Below are 20,881 nucleotides of genomic sequence, written 5' to 3'. Positions count from 1 at the left end.
CTATCCTGCCTGAAGCTTCTAAAGCCTGGAACATTTCGCTGCCAATCCTGCCCTTCCCTCAACCAAGTCTCTGTAATAGCAACAACATCATATTTCCAAGTACTAATCCAAGCTCTAAGTTCATCTGCCTTCCCTGTAATGCTTCTCGCATTGAAACAAATGCACTTCAGACCACAAGTGCAGCTGTGCTCCGCAACATCTCCCTGCCTGCTCTTCCTCTTAGTCCTACTGGCCTTATTTACTATGTCCTCCTCATTTACATCACTCGCTGTCCTACTGCTCTGGTTCCCACCCCCCTGCCACACTAGTTTAAACCCTCCCGAGTGATGCTAGCAAACCTTGCAGCCAGGATATTAGTGCCCTTATAGTTTAGATGCAACCCGTCCTTCTTGTACAGGTCCCATCTGTCCCTGAAGAGAGCCCAATGGTCCAGATATCTGAAACCCTCCCTTCCACGCCAGCTGTTCAGTCACGTGTTTAGCTGCACTATCTTCCTATTTCTAGCCTCACTGGCACTTGGCACAGGGAGTAATCCCGAGATTACAACCCTAGAGGTCCTGTTTTTTAACTTACTACCTAACTCCCTAAACTCCCCCCGCAGAACCTAATCACTCTTCCTGCCTATGTCATTGGTACCGATGTGTACCACGACCTCTGTCTGTTCACCCTGCCCCTTCAGAATGCCCCTTGTCCGTTCAGAGACATCCTTGACCCTAGCACCAGGGAGGCAACATACCTTCCTGGAGTCTCTTTCACATCCACAGAAGCGCCTATCTGTGCCCCTGACTATAGAGTCCCCTATAACTATTGCTCTTCTGCGCTTTATAGGGGGCTTAAACAGATCTTTATGAAGGTTAAGGATAACATCCCTGTTTTTGTCCTCAATGCCTCTATTTATGAAGCCCAAGATCTCAGACCAGAACCAAAAGGTGGTGGAAGCAGAGTCTTTGAATATTTTTAAGGCAGAGGTAGATAGATTCTTGATGAGCAAGGGGGTGAAAGGTTATATGGGGTTGGTGGGAATGTGGTGTTGAGGTTACAATCAGATCAGCCATGATCTTATTGGATGGCGGGGCAGGCTGGAGGGACCGAGTGACCTCCTCCTGTTCCTAATTCGTATGTTTGTATGTATGGGCGGGGGAGTGGGACTGACTGGATAGCTGCATGGAGAGTGGGCATTGACTCGAAGGGCTGAATGGCCTCCTGTGCGGTAAATGACTATACCTTTAAGTCCTGCTAAGTGTCTGCTTGTTTTCTACACACTGATTAAACCACTGGCACCTAACATCCAATGTCATGAACCCTATTGATTTGACTGGTAAATTATAAGCAGTAGCACATGCCTTTACCCCTCTTCTAACTAACTTTGGATGTTGAGCCTGACATTTGAGATCAGCTCTGCCTCCAGTGACTAGCTTAGGACTGACATTCCCAGTGAACCTTGTGACATAGCAATGACCTGAATACTGATGGAAGGCAATTAAGCTGAGGAACATCAGAAGTACTAACTGGTTCTGGTTCTTTAAGTTCACGTGTCTTCATACCGGGATCTGGACTTATCTTGAATTCTGATCTCCAAAGTTCTGTGTAGCCATCACCCTAAATGCCTGTGAGACTGATGAGATGGCAGGTCGTTTCAGAACTAAATCCTTAATAAATACATCTGCGCATAACAGATGATCACACAGGCAGGAAAGATTGCTTTGTAAGTGCTTTCCTTTGTTTTAAAACTGAATGCAAGTATTTATCTACTTGCAAATAATGGAAACCTAGGAGCAGTTATGACGCAGTATTTTCTACTGTCAGTTAAAGTCCTCAGAAGCAACTAGAGGAAAGTTCAAGTAGTTTATCATTAAAGCCCCCAGTTAAGATTGCTACCTTCTCACTATTGTCATTGTTTGTGAATAAATGTTGATCTCTGGCATTTTTATTTATTTAATTTATTTATTTAGAGATACAGCACTGAAACAGGCCCTTCGGCCCACCGAGTCTGTGCCGACCAACAACCACACATTTATACTAACGCTACAGTATTCCCTACAATTTACAATGGCCAATTTACCTATCAACCTGCAAGTCTTTGGCTGTGGGAGGAAACCGGAGCACCCGGCGAAAACCCACGCGGTCACAGGGAGAACTTGCAAACTCCGCACAGGCACAGTGACGCAGTGGTTAGCACCGCAGCCTCACAACTCCAGCAACCCGGGTTCAATTCTGGGTACTGCCTGTGTGGAGTTTGCAAGTTCTCCCTGTGTCTGCGTGGGTTTCCTCCGGGTGCTCCGGTTTCCTCCCACAGCCAAAAAGACTTGCAGGTTGATAGGTGAATTGGCCATTATAAATTGTCACAAGTATAGGTAGGTGGTAGGGGAATATAGGGACAGGTGAGGATGTGGTAGGAATATGGGATTGGTGTGAGATTGGTATAGATGGGGTGGTTGATGGTCGGCACAGACTCGGTGGGCCAAAGGGCCTGCTTCAGTGCTGTATCTCTAAATCATAAATCTAAAATCGAACCCGGGTCCCTGGAGCTGTGAGGCTGCGGTGCTAACCACTGCGCCACTGTGCCGCCCAGACTTGGCATACTTAAGGACCAAAATATTCTTTCCCCGTGTAACTACGTCCCTGCTTATCTTCTACTTTCTGGTTTTCTTTCTATTGCCCTAAATCACTTTCCCTTGTCTGATTCTTGGGTCTCCCTCAATGTCCGTCTGTGTCCTTTTTGTTAATGCGTGTCATACATATAAGAATGTAAGAACATGAGAACTAGGAGCAGGAATAGGCAATTCAGCCCCTCGGGCCTGCTCCGCCATTCAGTACGATCATGGCTGATCTCATTTCTGCCTCAACTCCACTTTCCTGCCTGTTCTCCATAACCCTTCAACCCTTTACTAATTAACAATCTGTCTATCTCAAATTTACTCAATGTCCCGGCATCTACCGCACTCTGGGTTAGTGAATTCCACAGACTCGTGACCCTTTGAGAGAAGTAATTTCTCCTCATCTCTGTTTTAAATCTGCTACCCCTTATCCTAAAACTATAGATTTCTCCACAAGAGGAAACATCCTCTATGTCTACATTGTCAATCCCCTTAATCATCTTATATACCTCAATTAAATCTCCCCTCATTCTTCTAAACTCTAAAGAGTAAAGGCCTAAACTGCTCAGTCTCTCTTCATAAGCCAAACCCCTCATCCCTGCAATCAATCTAATGAGTCTTCTCTGAACTACCTCCAATGCAACTACATCCCTCCAAGTAGAGGGACAAAAACTGTATGCAATACTCCAGGTGCGGTCTCGCTAATGCCTTGTACAGTTGCAGCAACACTTCCCTATTTTTATACTCTATTCCTTTAGCAATAAATGCCAAAATTCCATTTTCCTTTATTACCTGCTACACCTGAATACTGGTTTTCCGTGAGGACACCCAGATCCCTCTGCACCGAAGCACTCTGAAGTTTCTCTCCATTTAGATAACTTGCCTTTCTATTCTTCCGACCAAAATGGATAACCTCACACTTATCCACGTTAAATTCCATCTTCCAAATTTTGGCCCATTCACCTAATCTATCCATATCCATTTATAAATTTCTTATTTCTTACTATCCCACCTATTTTTGTCATCTGCAAATTTGGCTATAGTACCTTCTATCCCTGCATCCAAGTCATTAATATAGATTGTAAATAATTGGGGGCCGAGGACCGAACCCAGGTGGCACCCCACTGGTTACATCTTGTCAACCAGAAAAGGACCCATTTATCCCGACTCTCTGTTTTCTGTTGGTTAGCCAATCCTCTATCCAAGCTAATAAATTGCCCCTAACCCCATGTGATCTTACCTTGTGCGGTACCTTATCAAATGCTTTCTGGAAGTCCAGATATACTACGTCTGCAGGCTCCCCATTATCCACTTGTTACATCTTCGAAGAACTCTAGCAAATTCGTCAAACACGATTTACCTTTCATAAAACCATGCTGACTCTGATGGATTGTGTTTAGACTTTCTAAATGTCCTGTTATGACCTCCTTAATAATGGATTCTAACAATTTCCCAAAGACAGATGTTAAATTAACTGGTCTATAGTTTCCTACTTTCTGCCTCCTTTATGAATAAGGGCATAATATTAGCATTTTTCCAATCCACTGGAACCTTTCCTGCATCCAGAGAATTTTGGAGTATTATAACCAATGGATCCACTATCTCCGTTGCCACTTCCTTTAAGACCCTAGGATGTAGGCCATCAGGCCTTTGAGACTTGTCTGCCTTCAATCCCAATATTTTGCTCAGTACTTTTTCCCTAGTGGTGGTGATTGTTCTAAGTTCCTCCCTTCCTATAACCTCTGCATTATTTACTATTGGGATGGTAGTAGTGTCCTCCACTGTGAAAACTGAGGCAAAATACTGATTTAGTGTCTCCGCCATTTCTGTGTTCCCCACCGTTAACTCCCCAGTCACATCCTCCAAGGGACCAACGTTCACTTTAGCTACTCTCTCCCTTTTTATATACTATAGAAGCTTTTGCTGTCTGTTTTTATATTTTGCGCTAGTTTTCTTAATTTACCTTTGCTCTTTTTATTACTTTTTTAGTAACCCTTTGATCTTTAAAAGTTTCCAATCTTCCAGCCTGCCACTGGCCTTTGCAATATGGTATGCCTTAGTTTTTGTCTTTCTGTTGCCCTTAATTTCCTTGCTTAGCCATGGATGTTTTTTCCCCCTGTTGCAATCTTGTATGCCCCTGAATATATTTGTCACATTCTGTTTTTCTGTCAACTTGTTTGTTCACTCTTAAACTTAGTCTACTTATTTTCTCCTCTCTCCAGCTTGGGAACTTTTTTTGTTCCACAGAATGTTCCCCACTTTTATATAACATGCAATCCTCTTCTAAGCCAGCTACATTTTAAAGGAGTTCATTAACACCATGTCAACCATTTGTCAATAGTTTTCTCCACATGTCCCCTGGGGGTGGGGAGTGGGTGGGAAGAGAAGCTTGCTTCCAATCTGTCGCCCATTCGTGCTTTTCTGTACTTGCTGTCAAATTAGTCTGCTAGCGTTAATATTTTCAATTTTTATTTTTTGTTGAGGGATCTGTATTTTTTGTCTTTATAAAGTTTCGTATGTACCATCCTGCAGGCGTTAGTTGGCATTTCCTGTGGAGTACAGTTGGGCGCAGGGCAGTTTGCAAATTCTGTATGCAATCTTGTGGTTAGCTTCTATCATTAAGAGTTAGTTCTGCTTTTGTTTTACAGATAATCAGTGCAACCACTCCATGTGCAGACTTTTTCTTTCAACGTTGCTATGCTGTGCGATCACAAAAGACGATACCACAGACGACTGTGGGACCCGGGAGACCAAAAATTGACGACATTACCAAATTAGTACAGAGGTGTAGTGAGGTGGATCTCAATATAATAGTATTATGGAAGGTAGGTATAATAAATCAGCATTATGATGAATAGTTGTACATTAAACAGTATATGGGGTTATTTTACTTGGGAGAGAACACATGGTACTTTTCGACCACTTTCTAAATTGAAGTAATGATTTTAAGAATGTTCTTATCCTGTTGGTGTTTTAAATACATAACTGAAATATGAAGAAAATTCATAATATACTCTAGTTGAAAATTGAGCTTATGAAGGCTTTTCAAGTAAGTTCTAACAATTTCTAGTCTTGTGAGATTTCTTTGAAACACTCAAGTCACTTGTAAGCTATTGGTTATTTTATACTCTGCAAACTCCACAAATAGAATCACAGAAATCTCAGAAAATTTGCGACACAAAAGGAGGCCATTTGGCCCATCGCGTCCGTGCTCAGTGCAACTTTGATTATTGTCTTGTACAGCAAAAGACATCTGATACCTTTCTTCCCTATTGTCTTGAAAATGTGTCCTGCTGAGCTTTTCTCTACCCTGTGCCGTCTTTTTAGTCTCTGCTTCTTATCGTTCATCTTCCGATTGGAAATTTTCTCAGGTTGATTCTATCACCAAGGTAGACTCAGCAATCACTTGCTGTTATATGACATCTTTAACATTGAGAAATGTCTCAAAGCACTTCTTAGTCTGATAAAATAATGGATATTGAGCCAGAGGAAGGGATATTAAGAGATTCCCCAAAAGTTTTGGGCATAGCGTTGATTTTTGGGATAGTTCTTAAAGGAGTCGAGAGAGGTGGAGAGATGGTTCAGGGAGGGAATTCAAGAGTGTGGGGCCTAGCCAACGAAAGGCACAGTCACCAAATGTGGAGCAAAGGCAAGAGGGGTCCCTAGATCAGAGCCAGAGGAATGGAGAGGTGGGGTGGAATTGTGACATAGGAGAAGGTTACAGAGATAGGGAATGGTGAGACTGAGGGATTTAAACAAGAGGATAAGAATATTAATTTCAAAGGGTTTGGGAACCAGAAGCCAATGTATATTGGCAAGGATGGGCAAATGGGAGTTGGGGCAGAATAAGATATGGAGGGCAGAGTTTTAGATAAGCTGATGTTTGCAGAGGGTTAAAGGTGTGATGTTGGCTAAGGGACCATTAGAAAGGTACAACAGTATTTCAACAACAGATTCAGAAGTGGAGGCTGGTTATTTTGCCTATTAACTAGGTTACAGCTCTCCTACTCAGATTTCTAAAGTCAAGTGAACAAGAGCTCAGACTGTGGAAATGTCCTGCCCTAGGATGTCATCTGTTCTGTGTAGGTGGATGACTTGAATGTTAATTATCAAATCCACATTGGTAACAAAGGAAACAGCTGATCATATGTGATGGTTCTGTCAGGGAATCCTACAAGCGAGGTTCTCAGCTTGGCCTTGTCTGAAAGGGGTTGGATAGCTGGAGAATCAGTCTGATGTTGAGTGCGATAAACTGAAAGCTGTATTGTTAATGGAAACCTATCGCCAATGGTCAACCATCTGTTGGGAAAGAGCGAGCACTTCAAAAACTGCCCTGAGAAAAGATGGGAATACCCTTGGCTGCTGTTCTCAACCAGAAACTTACAGCTTTATATGTTTGTTAATCTCTGTAGAAGTGGACAAACTTGCCGTGTCCATTTACTCTTGTTAATATTCTGGGGTTTGCGTCATTATCTTTAACGTTCATGGGGTATTTGTGCAGCACTAGCACTTGAGAGTAGCTGATAAATTGACCAAACAATTTGTTCCATCATGGATGTGAGGAACAGGCTTGATGAACAAACTATGTTCTTTTTCCACATTTCGTTCTTTATATCGATGTATTAATTGTGACCAGGATGTTGTACATATCAGTAATGTAGTCACACACTGCACAATGACTAAAGTTGGTGAAATGTTGATGTTGCTATGAAATTGAATTTCTCCCTCTTGTTACAGGCATATGTTGTAGAGGACAATAAACAGCTTATTTTAGAAGGCCAGCTTCATGTTGCTCTGGAGTCAATTGGGAAAGAAGCCTGTTCATTACCTCAAGTACAGGTAATGCATTTCTAACTCTGCCCTCTGCCGTTGTGCTTTTGTGACTATTTTTGCAGTCTAAATCAACTTAATGCCACTCCATTAATGGTTTTGTTTGCCTTGCGGCCTTCCCATTAGCTTTTGAAAATGTTCTTTTCAAAATCCAAGTATGAACTCTGCTGATATTTTCCTGGGTTATGGACTCCAAATATCATTAAGAATGAAGAAAGCCATTCAGGCCCTCTTAATTTATCCATCCAATAATATCTTCGTCTCCACATTGTAGCATCCCATTGTGTTTTTAAATGATTCCAGGTGATGTGGCTCCACTACTCCATCTTGAAGTCTCATCCATATATTGACCATTTTTTGTGTGACAAATCATCTCCTGATATCAGACCTTTTAGTTTGAATCTGTGCCCTCTTGTATTATTCTCTCAATTTCAATTAATATTCCAAGATTATTTTGTCCTGTCGCATGTCTCTGTCGTACATCTTTCAAATCACTTCTCGGCTCCTTCCCAGGCTGAGAAAACAGTGTTCCTCCAGCCTTTCCCTAGAACTCGGAACTTGGATTTAGGGATCAGTTTCATGGTACTTCCCTTTACTGCCTCCAGAGGCTAAATGTCGCTTTGAGTCTTGCTGACCAGAACAGCACATAGTACTTGAGATGTGGTCTGACCAGGGCACTGTGAAGTTTTATCTCGACGTCCTGTGGCTTGTATTCTACTGTTTTACCTATGTTAAGTGCATGAGGGAGAAAGGAATAGAAGGGTATGCAGTAGGGTGAGATGAAGAGGGATGGGAGGAGACTCATGTGGAATATAAATGGGCCAGTTGGTCAGACTGGCCTGTTTGAGCTGTACATGCAATGTAATTCAATATTCTATTGGATATGTTGATGCTCTGTATTAGTTGAACATGTTTAGTGTTAAATCTCCTCAGCTTTATCATTATGGAGTTGATGTATTGCCTCTTTCCCTTCCTAGCTGCAGTACTTTAGATCTGTACACTTAAAATTTCATTTCCCGCTGTTGTAACACTTAGTTTGTCCAGCTCAATTAATGAAAAAGGTAATTTCTCAGCTGCCTCTTCCAATTCTACTGTTCTTTCTAGTTGGATTTCATCTGTAAATTTGACTACTTTGCATTAAGCTTCTAAATCCTTGTCGGTTCTAAATTAGAAATTGTAGTCGTCCAATAGTGACCTCTTGGGTCCCCCACGATGTGTCTCCCTCCTCCTCCCTCCCCTGCTGCCCTGACATAACTGCTCTAAAGTGCACTCGTTTTCTCCCTTCTAGTCAGTTTCTTATTCAAAGCATTTACTGTGCATCTCTGCAGCTTAGAAAAGGTTATTAACTTTACAAAAACCTTCTCTAAGTCCGAGTACACAATGTCATTGGATTTCCCAGAATCCACTTAGATTGTAACTTCCCCAAAAAAGGCGAAGTTGGTCAGAAAGCATCTTGCAATTAATCCATGTGGGCAGCTCATGAGGTGGTTGTTGTATAGATAAATGAAGGCTACTTAGGGCGCCTTGGGATGTTTTACTACATTAAAGGCGCTATATGAATGCAAGTTATTGTTGCTTTTATCTGTATTTTATCTGTACTTCATGCATGAACACTACTTGCTTCCAATCTACTACCTTCCCGGTGTCCATTAACTCCAGTTCTAACACTATTGTCTAATTTATACCAAAGCTGTTGATTTTTACTTTGGTTATCTATGTTTTGCTGGTGCATGTTGCTCAAAACTCTTCTAGGAATGAATTGTGTAGTAAATGTGATTTAAAAATATTAACATTTTCACAACAGTCATTGTGCATCGGGGACAAAGCTGCTTCCAGCAGTCTCTCATTCTGAAGTCGTTGTGAGATTTGCAGAATGTTTCCAACTCTTGGAACTAGAAGTTATGGAGTTTGAGTATTTTTTCTATCTTGCACCTTCCAGGAAGCACAGGAAATGGTTCTGTTAAAATTTGTACGACCTGAACAGCCACGGCTGCCCGCAAGGCCGAGCATGGAACAGCTTTCCCATCTTATTAAGATTAGCCTTCATTACCCTGAATACTATGACCATCCATTTCATCAAATGAGGTTTGTAAATAATTTTTCATATAACTCAGTTGGCTTAAATATGCTTCAAGGAAACATATTATTGTGCTATGCTAAGTATCTTGGCAGATGGGTAGTAAGATTGAAGGGATGAGGGTGTCCTGGTATCACTGCAGCAGTGGCGCAGTGGTTAGCACCGCAGCCTCACAGCTCCAGCGACCCGGGTTCAATTCCGGGTACTGCCTGTGTGGAGTTTGCAAGTTCTCCCTGTGTCTGCGTGGGTTTCCTCCGGGTGCTCCGGTTTCCTCCCACAGCCAAAAGACTTGCAGGTTGATAGGTAAATTGGCCATTATAAATTGCCCCTCGTATAAGTCGGTGGTAGGGGAATATAGGGAGAGGTGAGGATGTGGTCGGAATATGGGATTAGTGTTTCTTTTGGGCCTCCTTATCTCGAGAGACAATGGATACGCGCCTGGAGGTGGTCAGTGGTTTGTGAAGCAGCGCCTGGAGTGGCTATAAAGGCCAATTCTGGAGTGACAGGCTCTTCCACAGGTGCTGCAGAGAAATTTGTTTGTTGGGGCTGTTGCACAGTTGGCTCTCCCCTTGCGCCTCTGTCTTTTTTCCTGCCAACTACTAAGTTTCTTCGACTCGCCACAATTTAGCCCTGTCTTTATGGCTGCCCGCCAGCTCTGGCGAATGCTGGCAACTGACTCCCACGACTTGTGATCAATGTCACACGATTTCATGTCGCGTTTGCAGACGTCTTTATAACGGAGACATGGGCGGCCGGTGGGTCTGATACCAGTGGCGAGCTCGCTGTACAATGTGTCTTTGGGGATCCTGCCATCTTCCATGCGGCTCACATGGCCAAGCCATCTCAAGCGCCGCTGACTCAGTAGTGTGTATAAGCTGGGGATGTTGGCCGCTTCAAGGACTTCTGTGTTGGAGATATAGTCCTGCCACCTGATGCCAAGTATTCTCCGAAGGCAGCGAAGATGGAATGAATTGAGACGTCGCTCTTGGCTGGCATACGTTGTCCAGGCCTCGCTGCCGTAGAGCAAGGTACTGAGGACACAGGCCTGATACACTCGGACTTTTGTGTTCCGTGTCAGTGCGCCATTTTCCCACACTCTCTTGGCCAGTCTGAACATAGCAGTGGAAGCCTTACCCATGCGCTTGTTGATTTCTGCATCTAGAGACAGGTTACTGGTGATAGTTGAGCCTAGGTAGGTGAACTCTTGAACCACTTCCAGAGCGTGGTCGCCAATATTGATGGATGGAGCATTTCTAACATCCTGCCCCATGATGTTCGTTTTCTTGAGGAATATGGGATTAGTGTAGGATTAGTATAAATGGGTGGTTAATGGTCGGCACAGACTCGGTGGGCCCAAGGGCCTGTTTCAGTGCTGTATCTCTAAATCTAAAATCTAAATCTAAAAATAATCTAAATCATACCCATGCCAAAGCATATAGATATGATTTTGCTGGTCTCTTGAATAAAGCTTTCCTATTTTCAAGTACTGTTGAGTTTTACTCCACATCTCTCAAAACCGTTCATTATGCCAGGATCATCCTAGAGAGCGAAGAGGATATCTGGCTGCTTTTTCACCCTACTTAAACCCCTCGGGGGGCCTATTTTTTAACACTAAGATTGATACTATCTGTTCATCTGCCTCTGCCACATCCCTCTCGTTACTCTCCTGACCTCATCCCATCTCCAACCTTCCTTTCCTCTCCACAGTCCTTGAGCATGTTGCCATGTCCCATATCCGTGTCCATCTTTCCAGTTTGAATTTCTCCATTTACGTTTTCAGCACTGAAATGTCCCTCATCACCAGTGCCATCTGTGTAATTGTGAGCATACTGCACTATCTTTCCTTGTCCTTCTTGACCATTGAATCTTTTGATATGGTGGACTTATGTCATCCTCCTCCACTGTGTCTCCTTTGCCCAGCTCAGTGGGACTGCTGTTGCTTGGTTCCAATCTTGCGTATTTATTTGTAGCTAAATTCCAGCAATGGCTTCTTTACCTATCCCCACACTGTTACCTCTTGGAGGTGCCATGAATCTCTGCTTGACCGCCTCCTGTTCCTCATCTACATCCTGACTCTTGGCCTCATCTTTGTTAATAAGGTGACTAAGTTCCACATGTATGCTGTAGACAGATCTACCTCTCCCCCAGCTGTCTTAACCCCTCCACTGCCTCAGTGCTGTCAGACTGCTTTTCCAACTTCCAGTCGTGGATGTCCCACAATTTCCTCCAATTAAATATTCAGAAGACCAAAGCACTATTTTCCCCCGCCCCCTCACCAGCACAAACTCTGTACTTTCACTACCTCATCCATCCTTTTTCTTGGCCACTGTTCTGGGTGGAAACAGACAGTTTGCAATCTTGATGTTATATTTCACTCTGAACTGAGCTTCTGATTCAATTGCAAACACCTACTTCAACCTCCGAAACGTTCCTTGCCGTAGTCCGTCTGCTGCTGAAACTCTCATCCGTGCTTTTCTCACCTCCAAACTCAACTATTCCAATCCTGTCCTACCCAGCTTCTGTCCTTTCACACTGTTAGTTTATTCAAATACCTGTTGCCCTTAATCTTCTCCTCACCCTTGTGCTCATTGACTTAAATTGGCTTGCATGCCCCAACGCCTCCAATCATGTTTAAATCCCTTCATGCCCTCACCCCTTCCCTCACTCTAATGTCCTCAAACTCTACAATGCAGAGAGCTCCAACTCTGGTCTGATCTGTTTCTCTCACTCTCTTCACTCACATTTCCAATTGGAAGCTGAGATTTCAGACATCTAGGATTTGTGCCCTGGAATTTATTCCCTAAAACTTCCTGCCTCTATTTTTCTCTCCTGCTCTAAGACCCTCCTTAAAGCCTACCTCTCTGACCAAGCTTTTGATCACCCTTCTCCTATCTGCTCCTTTGACTGTTGAATTTTGTCTGATTAAAATTCTGTGAAATGCCTTGATCTTCTACAATAAAGGTGCTATACAAATGCAGATTGCTCTTTTTGTATATCTTTAACAAAATGTTATTTTTATTTGAGACTTTTGATGGAATGATTTTTTTAATTCCTCTTTTGCATGGAACCTCTGACCTTTTTTTCCAATTGTTAGTTGTATTATATTCCACCGTGAGAAGAGTCTTGAATGTGATTGGCATTTGCTGTTTAGCTCAAAATGCAACTTTAAATTCAGGTTAACATGGTTTACTGTCTGGATAAAGCGGGGGGACACGTAGCAATATCTAAAATATAAATTACTAGCTAAACCCAGGAAGTCAAATTACAGCAAAAAAATTTTAAGGTAACGGGCTTGAGATTAGGCTAAAAAGCAAGTTAATGGCGGTTTAAAAATAATATTGGAGTTATTCAAAGGTTTGATGCCATGTACCTGGAAGGATGTTTCTGTTATATCATCAATTGCACATGTGGTTGGTGAATTAAGTGACTAATGCACAATTCTATCGTCACCTGCATTCAGAGAATGGAACCAATATTTCTGCCAAGGTCAGGTCTGTTTCGAAACATCATTAATCAAAATCCTTGAATGTGAGCAGTGTATTGAGTTAAAAGTTGCATGTTTATGCTAAATGTAGATATGTTTGAATATAATAGGGATTTGTTTAACTTTTTTTAAATGTAATTTTTTTTTTCCTATTCCATAGTTTGTGTATAGTACCCGTTACTCTTGTTCTTTTCAACTGCTGTCAGATTGAAGTGGATATCATTATTGATCTGCGACACAAGGCCACAAGGTAAGTTAGAAGGGCAGAGCAGTGGCAAATAGAATTTAATCCTGGGAAGTGTGGGGTAATACATTTTGGGAGGACTAACAAGGCAAGGGAATATACAATGGATGGTAGGACCCTAGGAGGTACAGAGGGACCTTGGTGTACTTGTCCATAGATCACTGAAGGCAGCAGCACAGATAGATAAAGTGGTTAGGAAGGTATTTGGGATACTTGCCTTTATTAGCCGAGGCATAGAATATAAGAGCAGGGAGGTTATGATGGAGCTGTATAAAATGCTAGTTAGGCCACAGCTGGAGTACTGTGTACAGTTCTGGGCACCACACTATCGGAAGGATGTGATTACACTGGAGAAGGTACAGAGGAGATTCACAAGGATGTTGCCTGGGCTGGAGCATTTCAGCTATGGAGAGACTGGATAGGCTAGGGTTGTTTTCCTTAGAACAGAGAAGGCTGAGGGGGACCTGATTGAGGTATACAAAATTATGAGGGGCATAGATAGGGTAGGTAGGAAGAAACTTTTTCCCTTAGCAGAGGGGTTAATAACCAGGGGTCATAGATATAAGGTTAGGGGCAGGAGCTTGAGAGGGGATTTGAAGAAAAATGTTTTCACCCAGAGGGTGGTTGGAATCTGAACACACTGCCTGAAGAGATGGTAGAGGCAGGAACCCTCACAACATTTAAGAAGTATTTAGATGAGCACTTGAAATGCCATAGCATACAAGGCTACAGGCCAAGTGCTGGAAAATGAAATTAGAAATGGGGCGGCACAGTGGTTAGCACCACAGCCTCACAGCTCCAGCGACCCGGGTTCAGTTCTGGGTACTGCCTGTGCGGAGTTTGCAAGTTCTCCCTGTGACTCTGTGGGTTTCCTCCAGGTGCTCTGGTTTCCTCCCACATGCCAAAGACTTGCGGGTTGATCGGTAAATTGGCCATTGTTTAAAAAAAAAATTGCCACTAGTGTGGGAAGGTGGGGATGTGTGAGGGAAAATGGGATTAATGTAGGGCTAGTATAAATGGGTGGTTGATGGTCAGCGTGGATTCGGTGGGCCGAACGGCCTGTTTCGGTGCTGTATGACTCTGACTTCTGTCATGGTTAAGTTCTTAAGAGCAGTTTGACAAAGAATAACTTCCACTTTGGTGTATGCTTAGTGTTTAAGTAAAATACTGCATTACTTTAGTGGTCATTTTACTGGACTAGTAATTCAGAGAATGTGAATTCTAATTCCACGGTCGCAGTTTGAGCATCTGAATTCAGTTTTATGTAATAAAGAAAATAATCTGGAGGTAGAAAGCCAGTATCAGTAAAAATGACTTTGAAGCTGTTGGATTGTTGTTAAAAACCCAACTGGTTCACTAATTCCTCTGGGGAAGAAAACTGGCCTCTTGTCCCCTATGTTAAAATCTCTAGTAAAGTTTTTTCATGTATTGCACTCATTGCTGATGTGCATTCAGTCACCAGCCTCAAATTTTAAACAATTATACCTAATAAATTCACTGAAGCACTGAGTTTGGTAACTAAATATATCAAAAGTGGTACATGTGTTGTGCTCTCCTCTACTGTATTGGTTAGTCAGCTTTGGACAGTAATCCTTTATAACAAAGCCTCCACAAAGCTTTCAGCAATTTAATTATTCTAGGGTTTCTCTTCCATGGCACTAAGCCAGAAGCTCATTCTATATGTCAATCATTCATTGTGCAAAGAGTTTCTTGACTCTCCGAAATTTGCCTTTTACTAGTTTGAGCTTTTATCCTTGTGTCTGCTCTTGTGTTAGTTGGAAATAGTGCTTTGAGTCTGCCTTTTTCTGGGCAATTTATATATTAGATGGAAATATTGCATCAGGAGTGTATGTGCACTACATCAATGATATCTGTATGTGCACTGCATGTCGTCAATGTTGTGTTGATGCCATACCCAGATTTCTTTCAGCGTTATCCATTTCTACATTATTATGCAGTACTGATGTCACAGTTAATTCTAGTTGCAGTACCTATGCTTAATTACTAATTCCATCTGCTATGACTAGATATTTTCCCATAACTTACATTTCTGTTCCCAAGCTGCTGCCGATTCAGACTGCATCATGTGATATTGTCTGAAAATGAGTATTTTGCTTTGAACTTCTGAATGAATCAAAGTTATTAATGTAAACGGGGGCTAGCATCATTTCCCTGGAGCACCCCACTCAGTGATTGACACTCCACAGAAATCATCTAACAAGTACCCACCAACAGTGACTACACTTCAAGTACTTCATTGGCTGTGCAACACTTGGGGACCTTCTGAGCTCGTGAAAGATGCTATAGAAATGGAAGTCTTTTTATACCTTTCAGCTAATTTCTTCCTGATTTAGTCTGAATTCCCTGAAGCTTGAATATTCTGTGTGGGTATTAAACTATTTGCAATCCATATCAATGACTTGCATGAAGGGACCGAGTGTATGGAGCTAAATTTGCCATTGACACCAAGATAGGAAGGAAAGTGAGTTAAGCGGCGGTTGAGTCTACAAAGGGATATAGATAGGTTGTGAGTGGGCAAACATTTGGCAGATGGAATATAATGTGGGAAAATGTGAACTTGTTCACTTTGGCAGAAAGAATAAAAAAGCAGTATGCTATTCAAATGGAGAGAGATTGCAGAGTTCAGTGGTCGAGAGGGATCTGGCTGTCCTGGTACATGTGTCACAAAAGGTTAGTATGCAAGTACAGCAAGTGATTAGGAAGGCAAATGGAATGTCATTTATTGCAAGGGGAATCGAGTATAAAAGTAAAGATAGAAGCAAAATACTGCAGATGCTGGAAATCTGAAAAACAAAAATTGCTGGAAATACTCAGCAGGTCTGGCAGCTTCTGCGGAGAGAGAAGCACAGTTAACGTTTCAAGTCTGTGACCTTTCATCATTTTTGTTTTTGTACAATAGTAAAGATGTTTTACTCCAGCTGTACAGGACCTTGGTGAGACCACATCTGGAATACTGTGTACAATTTTGGTCTCCTTATTTGAAAAAGCATATGATTACATTAAAAGCAGCTCAGAAGATTCACTCAATTCATTCGGGGATAAAGGGCTTATCTTATGAATAAAGGTTGAACAGGTTGGGCCTATAACCGTTGGAGTTTAGAAGAATGAGCAGTGATCTTATTTAAACATACAAGACCCTGAGGGCACTTGATAAAGTGGATACCGGGAGGAAGTTTCCCCTTGTGGGGGAGACTAGAACTAGAGGGGACAGTTTAAGAATAAAAGGTCTCCCTTTTAAGACTGAGATGAAGAGAAATTTTTTCTCTGAGGGTCGTTAGTCTGTAGAATTCGCTTCCCCAGAAAGCAGTGGTTGTTGAATTTATTCAAGGCTGAGTTAGATAGATTTTTGATAGACAATGGAGTGAAGGGTTCTGGGGGGCAGACAGGAAGGTGGAGTTGAGACCACAACCAGATCAGCTGTGATCTTATTGAATGGCGGAGCAGGCTCAAAGGGCCAAATGTCGTCGTCCTGCTCCTAAGTCCTATGTTCCTATAAACATTTTTGCAAGTTGGGGAAGTCCATTTGGGATTTGACTTCCTCAAAAAAAGCCAGACAGCTTGGTCACACAAGATCTCCTTCCCCGAATCCATACTGGCTGCTTCCTACAGGTTTATCTTACAAGCATTCCTTGTGTGGCTAATAGGTCTGCGTGTTACCTTATTGAAAATGATACCACGTCAGCCTGTTTTCAATCTACTTAGTTCTTCCCACACTAATTAACTATCTTTTAAGACTTAATAGTAGGGATAAATATCATGCAGTTCTGAGAATTTATTTTGTACTGGGAGACTATGCACTTAACCCAAAATAGAACCTTTAGATTGAATACGCAAGGGCTGTTGTCTAAATCTACAGTTAAAATTGCAGTTGAACATAGGAGCAGGAGTAGGCCATTCAGCCCATCGAGCCTGCTCCGCCATTCAGTACGCTATGGCTGATCGTCCACTTCAATGCCTTTTTCCCCCCACACTATCCCCATATCCCTTTGTCATTGGTATTTAGAAATCTGTCAATCTCTACTTTAAACATACTCAGTGACTCAGCTTCCACAGCCCTCTGTGTAGAGAATTCCAAAGATTCACAACCCTCTGAGTGAAGAAATTTCTCCTCATCTGGGCCCTAAGTGGCTTCCTCCTTATTTTGAAATTGTGTCCCTTGGTTCTAGACCCCCCCCAACCAGGGAAAACATCTTACCTGCATCTACCCTGTCTATCGCTTTAAGTATTTTGTAGGTTTAAATGAGATCATGTCTCATTCTTCGAAATGCTAGAGAAAACAGGCCTAGTTTCCTTAATCTGTCTTCATAGGACAATCCCGCCATCCCGGGAACAAGTCTGGTGAACCTTTGCACTTCCTAGATGGCAATAATATCCTTCCGAAGGTAAGGGGACCAAAACTGCACACAGTACGCCAGGTGCAGTCTAACCAAGGTTCTATACAATTGAAGCAAGACTTCACTGCTCCTGTACTCAAATCTTGTGATGAGGGCTAACATACCATTAGCCTTCCAAATTGCTTGCTGCACCTGCATGTTAGCTTTCAGTGACTTATTGACGAGGACACCCAGGTCCCTTTGTACACCTACACTTTCTAATCTCTTACCAGTTTAAAAATTCTCTGCACATTCTCTCCTACCAAAATGGATAACCTCACATTTTTCCACATTATATTCCATCTGCCATGTTTTTGCCCACTCACTAAGTCTGTCCAAATCTGCTTGAAGGCACTTTGCATCTTCCTCACAACACACATTCTCACCTAGTTTTGTGTCATCCTCAAATTTCCAAATCATTGTTATATATTGTGAATAGCTGGGGCCCCAAGTACTGATCTTTGTAGTACCCCACTAGTACAGCCTGCCAATGTGAAAATGACCCGTTTATTCTTATTCTCTGTTTTCTGCCTGTTAACTAATCCTTAATCCATGCCAGTATATTACTTCCTATCCCACGTGCTTTAATTTTGCTAACCAACCTCCTATAGGGGACTTTATCAAAAGCCTTCTGAAGTTCCAAGTATACTACATCCACTTTATCAATTCTGTTAGTAACATCCTCAAAAACAAAACTCCCAACAGGTTCATCAAACATGATTTTCCATTCATAAATCCATGTTCACTATGCCCAATCAGATCTTTATTATCCAAGTGTCCATTTATCACATTCTTTAGATTCTAGTTGCTCCGTTCTATTCTTTTAGAATAGATTGAGTTGCTCCCAAAGGTACAAGAACACTCTTTTTGCCCAAAAAATACTGGTTGCTAGAAATCTCAAATAAAAACAGAAAATACTCAGCAGGTCTGGCAGCATCTGTGGAGAGAGAAACTGTTCATATTTCAGGTCAATGAACCTTCATCAATTTTCTGGCCCTAACCATCTCCTTTTCACCATGGACATTCAATCTCCCTACACTTCCATCCCTACCCAGATGGACTGAGGTCTCTGCTTCTTCCTTGAACGGAGGTCCAACCTGTCTCCATCTTCCACCACCCTCCTCCACCTGGCTGAACTCGTTCTCACATTGAACAACTTCTCCTTTAACTCCACTCACTTCCTCAAAATAAAAGGTGTTGCTGTGGGAATCCATATGGGTCCTAGCTTTGCTTGCCATTTTGTGGGAGATGTGGAATATCCTTTGTGGTAGTCCTATTCAGGTCCCCTCCCTCGCATCTTTTTCCAACACTGTTTTTTGTTCTCAAATTTAGGAGCAGGAGTAGGCGAGTTAGCTCCTTGAGCCAGTTCTGCCATTCGGTGAAATCAAGGCTAATCTGTGAATGTTTCCTTCTTCCAGTCCAGAGATGTTGGAGATCCACGGTTCTTTCACCTGGCTCGGACAAACTCAGTACAAAATGCAACTGAAGGGGCAGGAGGTTCACACAGTTCCGCTGAAGGCATGTTTTGTTCATGCTGGTGTCTATAATCTTGGGACACCGAGAGTCTTCGCCAAACTTGCTGACCAGAATGCACAGTGTGAAACCAGCCAGCAGAACTCCACACCGGCCCTGATAATTATCAACAGTATCTGAGGAACTGGCAGTGCGGCACACCCCCATCACCGTGAATCTCAGAAGGAATCATAAATACTGATTGTTTTCTTTTGTAGCTATTGTTGAAATTTCCTGCAGTTGTGCCCTGCACCTACAGCAAATTCAGACCGAATATCACAAAATTGTACAGAACAAATGGGGGCAAGGGAGGAAATGAGAACGAAACCAGACCTAAAATTATTTTATGTCTTTCAAAATAAAAAAACACTCTGAACTTGGATGTGCATCTGTAAGATTTTTGAATATATTTATCATTCATCTCTGCTTATAATTATATCTTTTTTAATGCAAACATTGAATATAGATGTGCAGGTTGGGCCATCTGTTAGTAATGCGGTTTAAAACTGCTGTTATCTTTTCCAGCACATTTTGAATATCTGCAGTTGTCTTTTTCTTTCTTTAGCTTCCATTTCTTGGTTACTCAATCAAAAGACCGTGATCACTAATTGTGTAGTTTGTGGGAAAAATGCATTAACTGCATGAGCTAATTCCTCATTGCTCACTATTCAAAAACAAATCCTTTACGTTCAATCTTTGAGGTGTAAATTTAAACATTGCTTACACGTCTTTTTTTACATACTGATACATTTTCACACTATATCTCAGGTTTAAAAGAAAAAGCTGAATAATGAAACATACCTATTTGATTTGATATCTTTTGGTTTGGTTTAATTCAGTTCAAAGTTTGTTTGTTTCACAACCGCAGGGTGTTGAGTTGGACCTAGCTAGCTACATTATGATGGAACTTTGCAAATTTCAATGTGTTATTTAATGTATCGACAGACTTAAAATGAAAACAAATGTCTTTTCAAGAAATGATGTATTATATTTGTAGCTAATGTCTGTAAATAGAATAAAACATAACCCATATATAATCGAGTTTGTTTCTGACTGTCACATGGAAATGTATTTTGTACTCATAACCAACTAATCGCTTCCAATTTCCACCCTTCTCTCACCTTTACGTGTTCTATCTCCGACACTTCCCTTCCCTTCCTCGATTTCACTGTCTCCATCTCTGGGTATAGTCTTTCTATTAATATCCATTACAAGCCCACCGACTCCCACAGCTACCTTGACTACACTTCTCACACCCTGCCTCCTGTAAGGACACGACTCCATTCTCCCAGTTTCTCTGTCTCTGATGCATCTGCTCTGATGATGCAACCTTCCACAACAGTGCTTCTGATATGACTTCCTTTTTCCTCAACGGAAGATTCCCCCCCCCACTGTGGTTGACAGGGCCCTCAACTGTGTCCTGCCCATTTCCTGCAGTTCTGCCCTCACGCCTTCCCCTCCCCACCGAGTACCGCGACAGGATTCCGCTTGCCCTCACTTCCCACCCAACCAGCCTCCACATCCAGAGGATCATCCTCTGTGATTTCTGCCACCTCCAGCGTGATGCCACTACCAAACACATCTTCCCCTCCGCTCCCCTGTCAGCATTCCGAAGGGATCGTTCCCTCCGCAATACCCTGATCCACTCCTCCATTACCCCCGACACCTCGTCCCCTTCCCACAGCACCTTGCCGTGCAATCGCAGGAGGTGTAATACCTTCCCATTTACCTCCCCTCTCCTCA

At 42.3% G+C, this 20,881-nt stretch overlaps 1 protein-coding gene across 1 annotated transcript in view; it reads left to right on the top strand.

The window, feature by feature from the left end:
• Window positions 1-20,164, top strand: part of trappc8 (trafficking protein particle complex subunit 8) — a 231,467-nt gene extending 211,303 nt beyond the window's left edge. The window contains exons 26-30 of the mRNA XM_068032627.1: window positions 5,246-5,422; window positions 7,335-7,436; window positions 9,367-9,512; window positions 13,149-13,238; window positions 19,045-20,164. Coding sequence (XP_067888728.1) covers window positions 5,246-5,422; window positions 7,335-7,436; window positions 9,367-9,512; window positions 13,149-13,238; window positions 19,045-19,279 — 750 coding nt within the window. The 3' untranslated portion in view covers window positions 19,280-20,164. The remainder of the gene's footprint in view (window positions 1-5,245; window positions 5,423-7,334; window positions 7,437-9,366; window positions 9,513-13,148; window positions 13,239-19,044) is intronic.
• The last annotated feature ends 717 nt before the right edge of the window (window positions 20,165-20,881 follow it).

Source organism: Heterodontus francisci, chromosome 5 (assembly GCF_036365525.1).
Source record: "Heterodontus francisci isolate sHetFra1 chromosome 5, sHetFra1.hap1, whole genome shotgun sequence".
In the NCBI taxonomy this organism is placed as follows: domain Eukaryota; kingdom Metazoa; phylum Chordata; class Chondrichthyes; order Heterodontiformes; family Heterodontidae; genus Heterodontus; species Heterodontus francisci.
This window is presented reverse-complemented; position numbering and strand designations above follow the sequence as displayed.